The following is a 17,814-nucleotide window of genomic DNA, read 5'->3' as shown; positions in this document are numbered from 1 at the left end:
AGGGATCTGACACCCTCTATTGGCCTCTATGGGCACACACATACCCCTAAATAAAAACAAAATTAATCTCTTTTTAAAATCCTATGAACTGAGCTTTACAACACAGTACTGGACTATGCACGAAGCAATGTCTACTCCCTAACAGTGCTCTCTCTCTCTCTCTCTGTTTCTCTCTCTCTCTCAATCTCTCTCACACACACACACACAAACACAACCCTTCTCAGGAAAACTTGATCAACCTGATACTTGCTGAACACATTTCATTTCCATTGCAGATTAGTAAAATGCCTGTTTTTATCGTCAGAACCACAGTATTTGACTTGTAATCTTAAAAGCAGTATTTTTTTTTTTATTTTTTTGTAGTACTGGGGGAATCAAACCCTGCTTTACCCCAGCTCTACAGCTCAGGCCCATTAAACACAATTGCTACATTTACAGCGCTTAGCAATTCACAGTTCCAAGAGTACTGAAAAGTGATCCTACACTAATTTCTCAGCACTGAGGAAAAAAAAAAAATTATTTCATCACAGCTGCCTTTAAAATAATTCTATCCCACCAGTACTGTGTAATCCCAGCTGGTGCAGAAAGACTACAAATTTGTTGATGCCTTGAGTACAAAGTAAGACCCTATATCAAAAAAACAAAACAACTATCCAAACAAAATTAATTAAATTTACTTTTTGGTTTTCGGTAATTATCATCTTCGTAAGAAAATAAGAGAGCTGTGTGGCAGCTCTTTAATTTAATCTGCCTTTAATCCCAGCACTCAGGAGGCAGATGGATCTCAGGCCAGCCTGGTCTATAAAGGAAGGTGTAGGACAGCCCTCTAAGAGGCTGTAGCCAGCAGCTGGTTGAAACAGATGCTGAGACTCATAGCCAAACATGGGTTAGAGCTTAAGCCTTGCTGGAAGTGTGGGGGGAAGAATAGAAGGACTCAGAGGGGACAGGAACTCCACAGGAACCAACAGTCAACTAACTTAGGCTAGAGGGGACTTACAGAGACTAAAGCACCAACCAAAGAGCATGCACAGTCTGGACCTAGGCCCCTCTATATTTGTCTGTGACTTATGGGCAGCTTGGTCTTCCTGGGGGGTCCCCTAGAAAATGAAACGGGGTGGGGTGAGGATGTGCAGTTGGGGTTCTGGCATGGACTTTGTTGCCTGCTATTATATCACTTCCCCCTAGCAGACTGCCTTGCCTGGCCTCAGTGGAAGAGAATGGGATCAATCCTGATAAGACTTGATGTGCTGGGGTGTGTTGATATGGGGGTAAGGGACCTCCCCTGTTCTGAGAAGAAGGAGTGGGGGCAAAAGGGGAGGAGGACAGGAGGGTGGGACCAGGAGAAGAGGAGAGAGGGGTTTTCAGTCAGGATATAAAGTGAAAATAAATAACTTAAAAAAAAAGCTCCAGGACAGCCAAAGCCACATAGAGAAACCCTATCTCAAAAACAACAATAAAAAGGAAAAGGAAAAAAAGAGGTAAAAATTAAACAGTCCTCTGTTCCCTGAAGATTCAGACCTGCCCTGCAGAACTTTTGCATTTTGTGCTCAGCAGCTTTTCACCACTGAAACAAACCATGTCCAAAATGTCATGCTTAGTATTTACATATTTTACTTTTTCTAAATAAAATTCTCTATCTGTAACCAACATAAACATGAACCTAGGACGGTGCAAAGACACAGAGTACAAAAATGTCTTTGCTCACAGATCTGCAGCATAGTTTAGAAGCAGAGTTTATCTTTCAATAATATCACAGAAAAGCCACACTTAGATCTGCCTGTTTCCAAACATCAATTCAGTGATCAACAAAGATATCTTGATAAAACTGAAGTAAGCAGAAGAACAGTTTGAAAAGGAATAACACCACACACACCTGCAATTTTCCCCACAATCTGCATTTATCACACCCAACACAGTCCATGATGCGGGAGATGTTCTTGAAATGTAACCGGAATTCCTCCTGTTATGCAGAAAATATCTGAATTAGACTTTTTAAATTAAGCCACATTTGGTTGAATTATATATATAAAACAAAATTTTAAAGTCTACAAGTGATTAAAGTGTTTCTCAGTAGTAAAAAGATCTGAATTCCTATAGCACAACATAGTACATTAAAACAGTGGGCATTAATAGAGACATCAAGATTCATGCTGTACATTATTTCAATACACTTTCCTGGGGAAGCATTTGAATGAAGGACTGGAAGGTTAACAGTGTGAAGCCTTGATTTGTAAGAATTAAGCAGTTGCTGACACCGAATAGCTTCTTAAATATAGTTTGTCAGGGTATTTTTTCACAGCAACGGAAAAAGTAACTACTGTAAAACCTACTCAGAATGTTGGTCCTAGAAAAGATCCAGTTGTAAGTAACTTCTTAACGCCATTCTGTGTCATAGGTCAATCAACAACCAATGATCCCGTTTACAGCAAAATCCAATCACACTGACATGAAAATGTTGGTTAGACAACGGAAAGTTTGCATGAATTAACGACATTCTGTGTCATAGGTACCAATCAACAATCAATGATCCGTTTACAGCAAGATCCAATCAGACTGACATGAAAATGTTGGTTAGACAACGGAAAGTTTGCATGAATTAAGATGAAAACAAAACAAATGGTTTCCACACTACCCTCAATTACCTTTAATGACTTGGCCCCCTTTTTGTCACCTGCAAACATGGATTTCTCATCGAAGTGCATGGGAAAGGACCTGATGAAATGACAAAACCATTAGGAAATTACCAATGAAAAAACCCAAGTACTTGTCTTAAAGTTTTGCTAAAATTTTGTAGCCCTACAATATTTAAAATCTGCTGTTTATTTATAATGTAGGACAGCTCATATATACACTAAGACTACAACAAGCTACATTTGACTTAGTATTTTAAAATGCTGGAGAGATGGCTCAGTGGTTAAGAGCATTGTCTGCTCTTCCAGAGGTCCTGAGTTCAATTCCCAGCAACCACATAGTGATTCACAATCATCTATACTAGGCTCTGATGCCCTCTTCTGGGCGTCAGATAAAAGCAGATAAGAGTACTCATACTTTGCAGTCAGTCCTGAAGATTCCTGATAAACCAGGGTCAGATGAAAGGGGAGGAAGTCCTCCCCTATCAGTGGACTTTGAAAGGGGCAGGGAGGAGATGAGGGAGGGAGGGTGGAATTAGAAGGGAATGAGGGAGGGGGATACAGCAGGGATACAAAGTTAACAAACTGTAACTAATATTAAAAATTTTTTTAAAGACAATAAAAGAGTACTTATACATGTAAAATAAATAAATATGTAAAGAAAAAAAAAGACTGCAATATCTTAAGAAAATCAGCAAAATTATTTAAAAGGGAAAAACAATCTCCCAGTATGGCAACACTCAATATTCTTGTACACTTTAAAATGTACTTTACTTTAGTTCCTTCCCCATCTACTTCTCCTTCATGATTGTCTTAACAACCAGTGAATGTGTTCTACAGGCTAAGGATGCTTTAAAAGGTTACATTTTGAAAAGTAACTAGTGTCACTTTGTATGTTCACTGTAATGTTCATACACTGTGACACTATGCAAGTTCAAGCAGTAATAGAAAGAATACCAAATGAGTGGAACATAAAACCTTAAACTCTTTATTAAATATAAAGCACTTATTTTCAAGTGTAAACACCTCTGCAGGTGAGCTACAGAGAAGCTTTTTGCTCAGCATCTGTAGCACTTTTGTGCTATGACTGGTCATCTTCTCTGTGCCTCTCTTTTCTAATGTCTGCTCAGGTCTTTATCACCCCTAGCTCCAAGCTCCACAGCATCTGAGCAGTGAAGGATTCCAGGATACTGACATCCAGGTCTTACTTTGTGTCCTGAAAGATGCTGAGCAGAAGGGTCTTGGTGTCAGCATCTTCTTCCAAGTTGCCAGTATAAAGATCAACAATCGAGCGTTCAAAATAAGGGGCCACCTTTGACAAAGCACGAAGCTCTATCAAGTATAAAAAGTACAGATTCTTCAGCCTTCTTGGACCTTCCCCCTTTGTTTCCACAGGGTCAAAGCGACGTTTAAATTCTTTGATGTTAGGTCCCCAACTAGGTTTACCCCAGGTTTCTGAAAAGAAAGAAAGAAGGAAGGAAAGAAGGAAAGAAGGAAGGAAGGAAGGAAGGAAGGAAGGAAGGAAGGAAGGAAGGAAGGAAGGAAGAAAGGGAAGGAAGGAAAATACATTGTCTTTTAGTATAAAAAGGTTTTAGTTTTGTCCAACAGAAAATGTATTTTACTTTCTAACACTTTCTGTGATATTTTAGAAGTTAAAAAAAAAATTCCCATTTAAGAAATCTGATTACCTTCCAGAAGATAATTTGCACACAGATGTAAATTGATGCTGGCATGAAGTCCCGATATAAGCTTATAAAAGACTCTTTTCTCAAGACACAAACCTATTCAGAAAAACACAGAAAAAGAACCCATGCCCATTAGATAAAGAATATTTAATAAAAAACAGTACATGTGTTTCAGGGGCATAGTTTTGGCTGAAATGTGCAGTGTCCCTGCAGGTTTGGGTTTGGGGTGCTTGTTGCTCTGGGGGGGCCTAGCTAGAGGACATACAGCAGTGGGGACAGGGCCAGGGAGGCAGTACAGCTGTCCTCTACTACACATTCTCTCTGTCATGATGTTCTGCTCACAGGCTCAGAGCCAAGTAGCCATGGAATGAACTCTCTGAAATTCTGGGCAGCATAAATCTGTCTGTGTGTGAGAAGTTCCTGTCAGCTATGTTGGTCCCTTGACATAAAAGTAGCTAACACAGACAATAAAATCAAATCAAGATATAATATACAGACAATTAGGTGGAGATTTCCACTAGAAAACACTAAGATTCTTGTTTCAGAATGGACTTAACTGAGTATGATGAAAACTTAACACAGGCCTGGCCCTGAAGGTGGCCCAAAAACTGAATATATGTAAAAATGTTTTTCATAAGAGGGTTGTAGTTTAGAATAAGAATGTACTAAACACAACTATAACAATGAAGTCATTGCTTTGCCTTAGCTGTGTCTTTCCATACCTTCCCGCTGTGTTTTTTTTGGAATCTACTTTGTGGTGGAGAAAGAAGGGCCTTTATGTCCTTTTCTTTTGTCCTGTGAGGCTCTAATTCTATCTAATGACAAAAGGCTCTCAGGAATTTACACACACACACACACACACACACACACACACACACACACACCTGTTGAGTATTTACAATACAAGTCAAGTCCCACCAAATGGAATTCAAGGATGTGATGCAAAGTCACTTTATGTAACTTCCTTAACCCACACAGGCTTCTGCTCAAAATTTATGGCAAATACCAACATAATCCTGTAATCTTATCCTACTCCTGCTATCCTATAAGATTTTCTCTTACAGTGACAAAGATTGTAAGTCCACTTAGTGCCACCAACTTAAAAATGGCTAAAAATGGCTAAGATGAGGCTGGAGTGAGGCTCAGTAGCCAAGAATATGGTTAGCACGCCCATGACCCTGAGCACAACTTCCAGCACTAAAGTAAAAAAATAAATAATTCCTCAAGGGTAACATCGTAGTTTACACTGTATTAATAGGCCACAATAAAAAAATTTGGTGAGTATATTTATAGAAAATTTAAAAATAAATGAAATTGCAAAATAATAAATTTAAACTAAGATTTACTTTATGTACAAGAATGTTTGTTTGCATGTATGTAGGAGTACTATCTACCTGTGTGATACCTGTGGAGGCCAATGGATCCCAGGAAACTGGAATTATAAAGGGTTGTGTGCTGCCCACTCAGGTCTTCTGCAAAAGCAGCACAGAACCATCTCTTATGTCTTCTGAATAAAAAATTTTAAGAATCTGCTAGATGCAGCTTTTCTTTACCACCTAAAAGGCTTTTTTGTTTTTGTTTTTGTTTTTGACAGGGTTTATTTGTTTTAGCCCTGGCTGTCCTAGAACTCACTCCATAGTCCAGATCTGCCTGCCTCTGCCTTCTGGGTGCTGGGATCAAAGGTGTGTACCACCTCTACCCCGCTTGTTTGCTTTCTTTTTAACAACCTTCCCTAATGTGGACAGTAGGGCATAGTCACATTTATGTGCCAGGAGAATTTTCTTAATATGAGAGCACCTATGAGCCTTACTGTTACAGCTTATCAAGGGCTCTCAGAACATTGGTTCACTCCTTACATCTTACTGCAGAAGGCTCTGAAGCAAACATCCTCAAAATAGGAAAAACAGTTCTTTTGGGATCTCATTCTTTGATTCAAAATGTTAGAGATTAAATTTTATTTTGTAGCTTTCTCCAGAAATCACATAGCCAATTTTAAATGTTTATAACAAGGCTATAAATAAAACAAAGAGATTTACTAAAATATTAAGTATTAACTTCCAGAAAAATTTCATAGGCAAGAAGCAATTTATCCAATTTGAGGTTCAGTAAAAACTCCTTCCAACCTACCCATGTAAGCAGTGCTCCTGTTTTACAAAATGGCCAAAGGCTAGAGAAGGGACAGCAAGTAGAGCCAAGTTCATGAAAATTAACAAGCCTAAAAAACAGAGCCTGAGAAACTGAGAGGAGTTCCTGTTTACAGACCTCACGGAGCCTGTAAGCTGGGGTAGAGCAGGTGCAGGGGGAAAGTGGAACAGAAGCGCACTTCTGTGAACGGGGTGACCTCAAGCAAAATGTGGACATACAAGATGTGCCAACTGACTACATGAAGACGACACACAGCACTAGGAGGAGATGCTGGAGACCTTCTGGCCCAGCCTGGTGCCCAGAATGGGTGGAGCTGTGCCTACAAGAGCAGACAGAAGCTTCTACCTCTTGCTCTGAAGTAACACACAAAAGCCAACCTACAAAGGCAATTCCACCAACTTCTACTTCTGAATACACAGCAAATAAGACTAACCAATTTAGGGGGATCTCTTTTAACTTTAATGGCATTAATTTTCAACAATGGGTTTAGGAGACACGGAACATATGTAAAAATGTTTCTCACAAGAGGGCTAGATTTACTACCGCCACAGAATTGTTTTGCCTTTGCCTATCACCTCGCTTTTTTCAAGGATTTCTTACTGGCATCGTCTCTACTGACAGTGTAGGTGGCACACAACTATTAGTACTCTCCAGCTCCAAAACTATCTCAGGAAACTTTCTCAGGAAAGGCTGGGCCAGCTGCCTGTAGCTAGAAGTACATGTGAACTACATACTCACATTCAGGGACTCCAAGCAGCCGGGAGCTGAGAGTTGATGCCCAGTGCCGAAGGTCAAACACTGACAGAGATGTGTGTTTCGTCCATTCTCATCACAAGTTTCTGACTCTCTGAGTCTCAATCAGGAGTGTCCAACTTGTGACCCACATGTAACATACATCCCAGGATATCTATCAATGCAGCTAGTACATTTGTAGACCCCAATATCATGTCAGTGTCAAAATGTTGGGCACCTCTGTTCTTAATTACTTTCCACAATGTTCACCTTTAGAACATTGAGGAAAACATGTTATGTGGAAAAATTATGCATCTTTTACTAAAGGTCATTTTCCAATACAACTCACAACAGTATTCACACAACATGTTCACTCTAAGAACAAACAAATTATGTTCATAAATCAATTAACAACCAACAGAATTGACTACATAGAGTTTAACACTATCCTGGAAACTCATGGCTGTGAAACAATGCTTTCACTCCATCATTCAGTTTGCTAATCTTCTATTAATATAAAACAGTATAGCATTATTTCAAAAACATCATTCTCCCAGTTACTAACCAAGACTGTTAAAACTCCTATAGAACTTAGCTTTTAATCTATAATATTTTATATTTCCAATATGGAAAATATGAAGAATGAAAAATGCTCTGTAAACTATATTGCTTTAAATTTTTATTAGACAAATACACAGTGTATGAACATGAGCAAACATGAATTTAATTCACCTTGCCGTGTTTTACACATCACAAGTGCTTCCTTACTAAGGAAAACATCTCTGCTTTAAAAGCAGACTTGTTTGCTAGTTACTAGTAAAATATGGATAAGACAGAGGAGCCACTCGGGAACTCCTAAGAACCCTTCAAGCCTGTGAATTCATTTGGTATTGATTTCTGGATGCCCAATATCCTCAAAATTTTCACATAATTTTATCAAAAAATGTAACAAACTAAACCATGTTATTTTTCCTTCAAATATTGTTAAATATCAGTTGTCTAGATAGTCAACCACAGATAAGAAATTTACCTTCTAGCCATGTATAGAACGATTCTCCTTAAAAACAAAAACAAGAATTTGGTTAAAATATTTTAAATATTCATGTATAAACAATAAATCAGGTCATTTGAGGACTACCTCTAGAAATGTCTACTCCTTTTAGACTAAATAGCAACATGGGCATATGTTTCTAGAAAAACCCACAGATGATTTAAATAGTTCTAGAGAATATTCTAATAAATATTTTGATTATTAAAGTATATGCTAAAAATTTTCAGTGTAAATAGTAAAATATATCTTATTCATTGATGGTTTAAATCCAAAAGCATAGGAGCAAACGTAATAAATCTGAGGTAACAAGCATAATTACATCAGCAAAACACAAATACAAAAGCTAAATTATAATTACTCATTTTTTCGTAACCCAAAAAAGTAGGTGTGCTTCCTCGATTATCTAAGACTAAATTTTAAAGGATAATTTTCAATGTAATCTTACTTGGAGTGGCTGTGACTCATCTGTATAGGACCCTGGAACTGAAGGGATGGTGACAAGAAATGCAGGACAGGGTTCCACAACAGCAGAAAGTTCTAGAGGTCTACTGTGGCATGATGACTAGAGTTAACAACAATGTGCTGTGCTCCTGTAAACTGCTGAGATTTTAAGTGTCTTTGCCACAAAAAAGCTAAGTATGTAAGTAAATATATATAGCACTGATCTTGTTTAGCTACACTCCACCACACATGCTTCAAAACACTGCTGATAAATGTACATAATTCTGTCACTAAAAGAAAGAAGAGCTGTTCCTGGCTCAATAATGCTCTTCTGAGTTAGGGAGGGAAAGAAAGGGGAGTGTTTCGGTACTTCCTGAGAGACAACAGTTAGCCCAGCCCACAGAGCTGCTGCCTGGTCTCTGGGAAAAACCTTGGGAGTTCCTCCCCCCCCCCCCCCAGTGCTGTGCCACCCCACCCCAAAACACCACCACAGCTTTCTGCACTCATCCACTCTACCTACCCTTGCTAAGAATTGTTAACTATCTCACTCAACCTCAACTTGCAGCTCCCTAAGCTTCCATGTGGCCTCTTAACCCATCCCTTCAGAGGATTTGAGGCTTTCCCACTGTCAACAGGTCACACTAGACCTTCCTGCTCAGCTTCCAGGCTCCTGCTATTTCTTCCAACTAGCCCTTACTAGCTAATTCTATTGATCTACACCTCCTTTAATTCAGAATTCACTTAAAGGCCACTTATTTCAGAAAGCCTTTCTCCTTCATTCTCTCATCATGCATGAGGGTGCTTTGTTTTGAAAGCCCTTCCTGAGTTTCATCAGCTGGTCGGGCTGTATGTCTGCATTTCTGTATGTTGTGTTGGTTGTGTATTGCATTTACTTTTCTCTGTGCATCCTTGGCTTGCAGAGGGAACATGTGTATTTTATACATCCTCCCAGTCTGCCACTGAACACAGGTAAAAATATACCAATTGGAATAGTTTTTTTGGCTTTTTCACAGCTAATGCTAGAAAATAGTCTTTACAAGATTAAGTATAACTAAGACTGTAAGTTTCAAAGTCAATAAGAAAATAAAGAAGTCACAAATTATCTGATAAAAATAACTTTGCTAGCTGGGTATGGTGGCACATGCCTTTAATCCCAGCACTCAGGGAATCAGAGGCAGGTAAATTGCTGTGAGTTCGAGGCCAGCCTGGTCTACAAAGCGAGTCCAGGACAGCCAAGACTACACAGAAAAACCCTGTCTCAAAAAACCAACCAACCAAACTTTGCTATATTTCCTCAGAATCTTCATGTAGTTTTTTTTTTTTTTTAATTAGTATTCACTGTGCATGTAGATGGAAGGTGGGATTCATGAGTGCCACAGCATATGTGGTATGAAAGTCACAGGACAATTAAAGAGAATCAACTCTTTTCTTCCATTGTGTGGGTCCTTGGGATCAAACACAGGCCATCAAGCTTGGCAGCAAGTGTCTTTACCACTAACCTTCAAGATTTCATTAACAGAAAAGGAAGAACTTGGAAAATGGACCTAATTTATATATTTAGGTAAAATAGTCTCTATGCTTTTTTTTTTTTTTTTAACATAAGACAACTTTGCTACTAAGAAAATCTCACTTTTGATCACCATTCATCATTTCTGGGGAAAAAAAAATGGGCTAATCCAACTGCTTTTGGTAAAAAGAAGAAAAAAAATCAAAATTTAGTAGTAAAAAGTTTCTTCCATGGTTGAAGTAAACAGAAGCGTTGCAACTCACCATCATCTTCCCCTAAAGGAGAAAAGAGAAAGACATTACAAAATGCCTTACTCTGCTCAGATTCCAGCTCTGCTAATATTAATGCATGACTAATCCTCACCGTTAAGCTGTTCATTGTATGAACTCTGATCACTATTGCAGGCATCCTGCAAATGAGGCTCTTAACAAAAACGCAGGCCAAAGAGCACTCAATTTCCATATTCTACAAAACACAACTCATGGGGGAGGGGAGAGAGAAGAAGAAACTGAGAAGGGAGAAGGAACTTGCCCTGATGAGACAGGTCTATAATCCCAGATACTAGGGAGACTGAGGCAGTACCATCATTACTGAATTCAAGGCCTCCCTGGGTTATATGAGCTTTAGGCTGGGATGGCAACTCAGTTCGACTCTGGGGAGCTGGAGATGCAGCTGCGATAAAATGTTAGTGTGCACATTAAAGGACAGAAAGCAACTGAGATGGCCAGAGGCAGCTAAATTTAGTACTTGTCAAACATACAAAATCTCCTTCAGTCCCACATACCATCTCTGTAGACAGGACAGTTTCCATGCTGTGTACTACTTTAGATGGCTACTTTTTTTGGTAGACAGCCTAAACTAGAGTCAAGGACATCCTCCTGGGGTAGAAGAGGCCGGAAGGCTGACCTGGCTTCACTGTTGCTCTGCCTTTGTTGCCTCTGCCTTACAGATTCTGATGGGAGAGCTTATTTCTCAGAAAAAGGTTCTGTTTTGGAAAAATAGAAGCCTAGAGCTGACACTTCTTCAGGAACAGAGTGGAAGAAACGGCTGAGCAGGCAACACCCTCCACCACCATGTCAGTAGAGAGGCCACCATTACTCAGCCAGAGCTGCAGGCTTCTTTGAGCAGCCCAGAAGAGCTGTACCCACTCTCACTGCTTTTATACCTAGCTTTAGTAATCTGTCCCCTGTTTTCTTTTCCTCCTTCTCTTTGTTGATTTCTTTCCTCTCCTCATCTTTCTAACAGTTTCTTGTCTAATTTTATGGTAAATGGAAACAAAGTGTTTCTTTGGATTTGACATCTTTTGTTAAACAATTGTATTTCCTACTTTGAAACAAAGTAACCACAGAAAAGGTCTGAAGAAACACCTTCCTTAACGGTAACAGGAGACAGAAGACGGAGGAATCTCCTCCTGTCCTTTATACAGCTTCTAGAGTGTCTCAGTTTTTATAACATTTTATGTAATTAAGACATCAATGTTGAAGACACAAGTTATGACATAAAAACAGCAAAAGAGCTCCCTTCCCAAAAAAAAAAGTCATGAGCGCTGTGCTCTGTCCCAACTCTACCAGGCACTTTCAGAATGAACCTGGAGAATGGCATTTGGCCTGGACAAAGCCAGCAACTAAAAGCACTGCTTATGTTTAACCATTCCACATTTGGGCCTCAGGCCAGAAATGCAAATTTACATACGAATTTCAACTTTTTAACTCCATCTTGGCCTAAACTCTGAACTGGTAGGTCAGCTACAGGGTCAATCCCAGGAATTAGCTGCTCCTAGATAAGAGGATAAGGATGTCCTCACTGACCACAGCATGCTACACCATCTGAACAGCACACTAGCTAGTTCACATGTACCTTAAACAGCTATTTTTACAGGAAGAGTGTGTCTGGCCCTACCACCTCAGTATCAGATGCTATGGGCTACAAGTTCTGCCCAAACAAGAAGGTTCTATATGATGAACAGCAGTGTCAACGGCAGCTAATACTGCCACCATCTTTACATCAAGTTAACTAAACTTAAAATGTAAAATTTTAAGTTCAGGTTCACCATGAAAACACTTAATGGCCAGCTGGTAATTGGCCACTTTGTGGAACAGTACAGGGACTGGAGCATGTTGAAGGCAGCCTGAGTGCCTGTCCTGCCTCCTTCCTTGTAGGCATCCCAGGCAGCACAAAGACAGGTAGCCTGTTAGCTGAGGTGGGGCTCATTCCCCGTGTTTTGTGCTCATCTGGCTTCCAGGTAACCTGTGTGTACTCTGGAGAAGCTGTGATGAGCCCCTGACTCTCTACTTTAGCTGCGTATCACCAACTAAAACGGTGGTTCTCAACCTGTGGATCCTGAGCCCTTTGGATCTGAATGACCCTTTCACAGGGGTTGCCTAAGGCCATCAGAAAGCACATTACATTATGATATTTACATTAGATATTTAGATATCTAAGATATACATTAAGATATACATTAAGATATTTACATTATGACTCATAACAGTAGCAAAATTACAGTTGTGAAGTAGCAACAAAAAATAATCTTATGTTTGGGGGTTACCATAGCATGAAGAACTGTATTAAAGGGTCGCAGTATTAGGAAAGTTGAGAACCACTGAACTGGAGTGTTTAAAAACATGGGGGGACTGGGGGACTGGGTCCTTATTCTGGCTTCTTGGTTTACTGTTGTAGAGAAGGACCCAGGCCTCCAGAATTGGAATTTCTCAGGAAATCTGTGGTATGTACGCTCACATCCTCTAATCCACCCCACACCAAGCTCCCAGGTTAGGACCTGGCACAGAGCTCCAGAAGACATCCAGCCTATTAATTCATGCTTGCGTTAATCACTAAAATGAAGCAAAACATAAAATTGTTGCTTTGCTTTTCTTCAACTTGAGAAAGCATGAAATGTATGGACACCCACCTCGGCTGGGCGCCAGAGGATTTAAAGGACGATATACAGATCGGGGCCTGAAAAAAAGCACAAAGCTCAGCTGTAAAATGGTTCGGCTTGTTTGAATCGCCTTTACGAACGAACACAAACATCTGCCTCCCCCTCCGTCCCTCCATTACTTGAAGCAGTTTTCTTCGTAGATGCTGTTCCACACCCGCCATGCCGAGGAGCCCTTGTAGCCAGTGTACCGCTCCGGGTTCAGCAGCAGGTCCACGTACTGTGCAGCTGGAGACCGCTCATCTGTCAGGAACAAGTGGTAAGGCTGCTCGGCCTCACTACTCACCTACAGCTTGGCATCAAAAACAGCGACTCCACAAGCAGGACGGTCCTGGTTCAGGTCACCTCCAGCTCACACAGTGGAGCGGTTTGTCCCTGTGACTGCACCTGACCCTGAATTTGGAGATCTTGGACAAATCACTCGAGAGAAAAGAACAACCCCTTCCTTTCTTTGGCTTCTCCAAGATAAGTAATGTAACATTTTCCACTTCAGTTGTAACCACCCAGGAATAAAAAGAAATAACAAATTCAGATTTATGTGGTTTTTTTTTTCTTTCTGTAATTATCTCAACATAGACTCAGAAATAAGTTTTTGTTTTTGTGACAGGGTTTCTCTGTCTATGTAGCCTTGGCTGTCCTGGAACTCACTCTGTAGGCCTGGCTGGCCTTGAACTCATAGAGATCCACCTCTGCCTTCAGAGCACTAGGATTAAAGGCATGTACCACCACTGCCTGGTGGAAATACTATTTTGTTACATCTTACATTACAAAGATTCTTCTCATTATTCTCTACAGAATAATTTGGTCATTAAACTTCCTTTCTCTCCTACCTGATAGTATATTTTTCTGTCACTGAACAAGATTCATAAAATATTCAATGACTACTATCCCCATAATCATGAGGGAAACTGTCAACTTGACCCACATCCCTCAAGGGCTACCTGCTGCTCTTATGTAGGAGGAATACAAAAGTAACCCACAAACTGTAATTGTTAAATGGTTTGAATATAACAGAGATAATGGAAACAGGATTTTACAGAATGTTAAAATCTTATTTCTAATGCTAATCTCAAAGATATTGCACTATACAAATTTAGGCACAGGAAACAATTTGCAATTGGATATACAAAAACTCACAAGCAGTTTAATTTGACTGGAAGTCATTAATTTTAAAAATCCTAATTTTAAAAACATTCAGGTCATGAGGTTTTTAAAGGCATTGCTTTTTAGGGTTAAGGATGAAGAGTGCAGCTGAGTGGTAAAGGTACTTGCTAAGCTCTGGTTTTTAATATCTGCAAAGCAAACACGACCTGAAGAGGAAAAAAACAGCATTTTTTAATTAAACAATAAAAATTATTTAAAATGTATTATTTAATTTCTATTTTTTCCAGAGTATGAGAAGACACGCTTATTGCGTATACTTCAAGGGAGCAGTGGTTAGGGTAGGAGCAGAATGGCCTGCCTCATTGTATTTCTAACTTCTATATCTTTCAGTTTTAAAATTTTACGCATGAATATTTTGCCTACATCTATACTTGCATATCACATGTGCGTAGTTCCCACTGAGGCCAAAAGAGGGTGTCAGATTCCCTGCGGCTGGAGTTACAGACAGCTGTGAGCTGCCACATGGGTTCTAGGAATTGAACCAAGGTTCTCAAGAAGTGCAACCAGTGTTCTTAATTGTTGAGTCATGGTTCCAGCCCCAGTTATGTATTTTTAATTTCTTTGAGCTGTTTTTAAACTCATCTTTAAAGTATATTTGGTTATATATAAAACTTCTTGAATATCAATGTCATTAGTATATTCTCTGATATAAACATGCATATATAGACACATATACATATGTATATGTAGATATACATACACAAATAATTATATTGTGTATATATGCATACATATATACATACACTTTAAATATATATATGTCTAGCCTGTCCATACTTCCTGAGTGCGCACATGTGAAAGTAAACGTGCAGGGGCTGCTATGAAGGTGTTACCACAAAAAACAGAATCAAAAACTATAAAGGGAAAAGTCAGATCCTGACGTCAAACCATGATGACTTATATTTTAGTGGGTCAGCAGTGTGACTCAGGGAAAGCATGCTTCCCTAAGACGTGTGAAGCCCTGGAGTTGATACTCAATACCACAGATGTGTGCACACATATACAAATCATCTAGTGTATTTTAAGGAAATTTAAAAATAAAAGTATATAACCAATTATATCTGTTTTTAAAACTCCTTAAATAAAACATTTGTTCTTGGTTTTCCTTAATTTTAAAAACCTTTAAAAATTTTTTTTCAAGTCATGAAAAAAGAAGGGTTTGTTAAGTTACTCAGGAGGGTTGGCAAGTGACCCTCTTGGCTGAATGTGGGTTGTACTGGGAAGGACAGTGTCCTGGAAGAACACAGTGCCCTGCTGGAGTGCTGCTTTCACATCACCTGGCAGACCTGAGCCATGCACAGTCTACAAACGCTAAGATTCCTATTTGGTATTTACTGGAAAACTGTCTACCCGTGACCTACAGTGATAAAGATTCCTTCCCTCCAGAGTGAGCGATGCAGCTGGTTCCCATGGTGGTGCTGCCGCCATTCCTCATCCCCAGGCCAGCTAGGATATAGATTCTAATTCATTCAAACAGAAACTGTACTCTCTACTCTGGCTTATAGCCCTTGTGCCCCTCTCCCTGAAAGTCTTCTTCCCTCTACAAAGCTATCTTTTCTATTTGACCATGCTAATCATATCTAAGGATTCAAAGATTAGGACTCTGCTATTCCTAATTCTGGAAATTAATCAAATTGAATAGGTTTTTCGTAAAATACAGCATTGTTCCAAATGAATTTTCCTTTCACTGTGCTAATTTAGTACCAGTGCTTTGAGGTTGCACCTCAGTTTCTTGTGTATCAAACACACTCCAGCCCCTTTACCCATATATTTCTTAAAATACACTATAGTATAAGTCAGGTCACAATGAAGACTTAGGGCACATGTTACAGATAAAACAAGATTCTTGGTTGAGAATATATAACCTATCACCAATCTTACCTAATTTGTTCCAAACCCACTATAAAAGCATGGTCTTGAGGAGAATCTATAGTTTACAAAGATCAAGTAATCATGACACAGCAAGATTTGGAAATTACTATTTTGAACAATGTTTTTGTTAAATTATTTAAAATAAATTATATTATTTTGCTAATTAATAAATAATTAAATTTATTAATGAACATGCTCTATCCATTACAATATTAATGATCCAATTACTTATTCAGCCAAATATATGTTAAGGACTTCCATGTCCACGTGCAAGTCTAAACATTAAGAATACAGTACTAGGGGCTGGAGAGATGGCTCAGCAGTTAAGAGAACCATCTGCTCTTCCAGAGATCATGAGTTCAATTCCCAGCAACCACATGGTGGCTCACAACCATCTATACTGGGGTCTGATGCCCTCTTCTGGCATGCAGATGCACATGCAGATAAATACTCCTATACATAAAATAAATAAATAAATCTTAAAAAAATAATATAGTATTGAGCCAAAAGGCCAAGCCCTTGTCCACTGGTATCTCACAGACTAATTGAAGAAGGCAGGCAGCACAAAAATCAAGCCTCATGAGTAACACATTGTATGTACTCAGAAAGTGTTGGAAAGTGGGCTGGGCAGAAACCAGCAGTGTGGAGTCTTGAGTGAAAACAGACAACATCAGAGCAGAAACATGAACCAAGGGAAGCAGACAGCTGTGGATAATGCCATAAGCTTGCTTTAGTGGGTATTAAACCACAAAAGTGTCTAAAACTCTTTGACCTTTAGGGCTCGCCTTTTCCTTCCAAACAGAGACAGCAACACCAACAAAACTTCAGGAACAAAGGTATAGAGGTATTTTCAGGAATAAATTTGAATTCTTGAGATTTTAATTTTAATTCACTGAAATTACAAAACAGGCATACCTAAAGAATGATCCTGGAGTCTCGCAACAATAAAAACTGGCAGATAAAAATCACTCAGTCACAGGTAGACACTGCTATTCAGAAGAACGGTAATAGCATAGTTTCATATGCATAAAATTACATAAAAGTACTAGGTATTTAAGATTCGTAATCTGAAAAATCTTAAAAGTAGAGCTGGGAAGATGGCTAAGTGGGTAAACACCTGCTACAAAAGTATGAAGACCAGAATTTGTATCCGAGAGTCCGGGCAAACATCTGGCAGCTGTGGTGGCACCTGTGTAGTTCCAGAACTCAGGAGGCAGAACTAGGGCATCTTGGAGCAAGAAGGCTAGACTAGCTGTAATCAGTGAGCTCTGGGCTTAGCTGAGAAATACTTTTACACAATATATCTTCCATTTTACAGTTTAAAAAAAACCAATGATTTTTGTTTTTGTTGTGTTGGTTTTTCCAGTGTTTCTCTGTGTAGCTTTAGCTGTCCTGGAATTTACTTTGTAGAACAGGCTAGCCTCTCTTGCATGTGCCAGTAAGTCTGGTGAAAAAGAAAACTTTTTTTTTCAACCTGGTTAAACTGGGCATGATGGCTGTGATGGTTTGAGTAAGAATGGCCCCCATAGATTCATATATTCGAGTGCTTAGTCATTAGTAGTGCCGCTACTTGAGAGGGATTAGGTGGTATGTCCTTGCTGGAGGAAGAGTGTCACTGGAGGTGGGCTTTGAGGTTTCAAGGGCCCAAG

The 17,814-nt window shown here is 39.3% G+C and overlaps 1 protein-coding gene across 1 annotated transcript in view; it reads right to left on the bottom strand.

Moving 5' to 3' along the window:
• Positions 1 to 17,814, bottom strand: part of Ero1b (endoplasmic reticulum oxidoreductase 1 beta) — a 44,413-nt gene that overhangs the window by 5,182 nt on the left and 21,417 nt on the right. Inside the window, exons 7-14 of the mRNA XM_055603930.1 lie at positions 13,252 to 13,372; positions 13,103 to 13,149; positions 10,455 to 10,466; positions 8,223 to 8,249; positions 4,319 to 4,411; positions 3,839 to 4,085; positions 2,643 to 2,712; positions 1,874 to 1,960 (exon numbers count right to left, since the gene is read on the bottom strand). Of these exons, the coding sequence (XP_055459905.1) occupies positions 1,874 to 1,960; positions 2,643 to 2,712; positions 3,839 to 4,085; positions 4,319 to 4,411; positions 8,223 to 8,249; positions 10,455 to 10,466; positions 13,103 to 13,149; positions 13,252 to 13,372 (704 nt within the window). The remainder of the gene's footprint in view (positions 1 to 1,873; positions 1,961 to 2,642; positions 2,713 to 3,838; positions 4,086 to 4,318; positions 4,412 to 8,222; positions 8,250 to 10,454; positions 10,467 to 13,102; positions 13,150 to 13,251; positions 13,373 to 17,814) is intronic.

Source organism: Psammomys obesus, unplaced genomic scaffold (assembly GCF_907164565.1).
Source record: "Psammomys obesus unplaced genomic scaffold, mPsaObe1.curated_primary_1811, whole genome shotgun sequence".
NCBI classification, from domain to species: Eukaryota; Metazoa; Chordata; class Mammalia; order Rodentia; family Muridae; genus Psammomys; species Psammomys obesus.
This window is presented reverse-complemented; position numbering and strand designations above follow the sequence as displayed.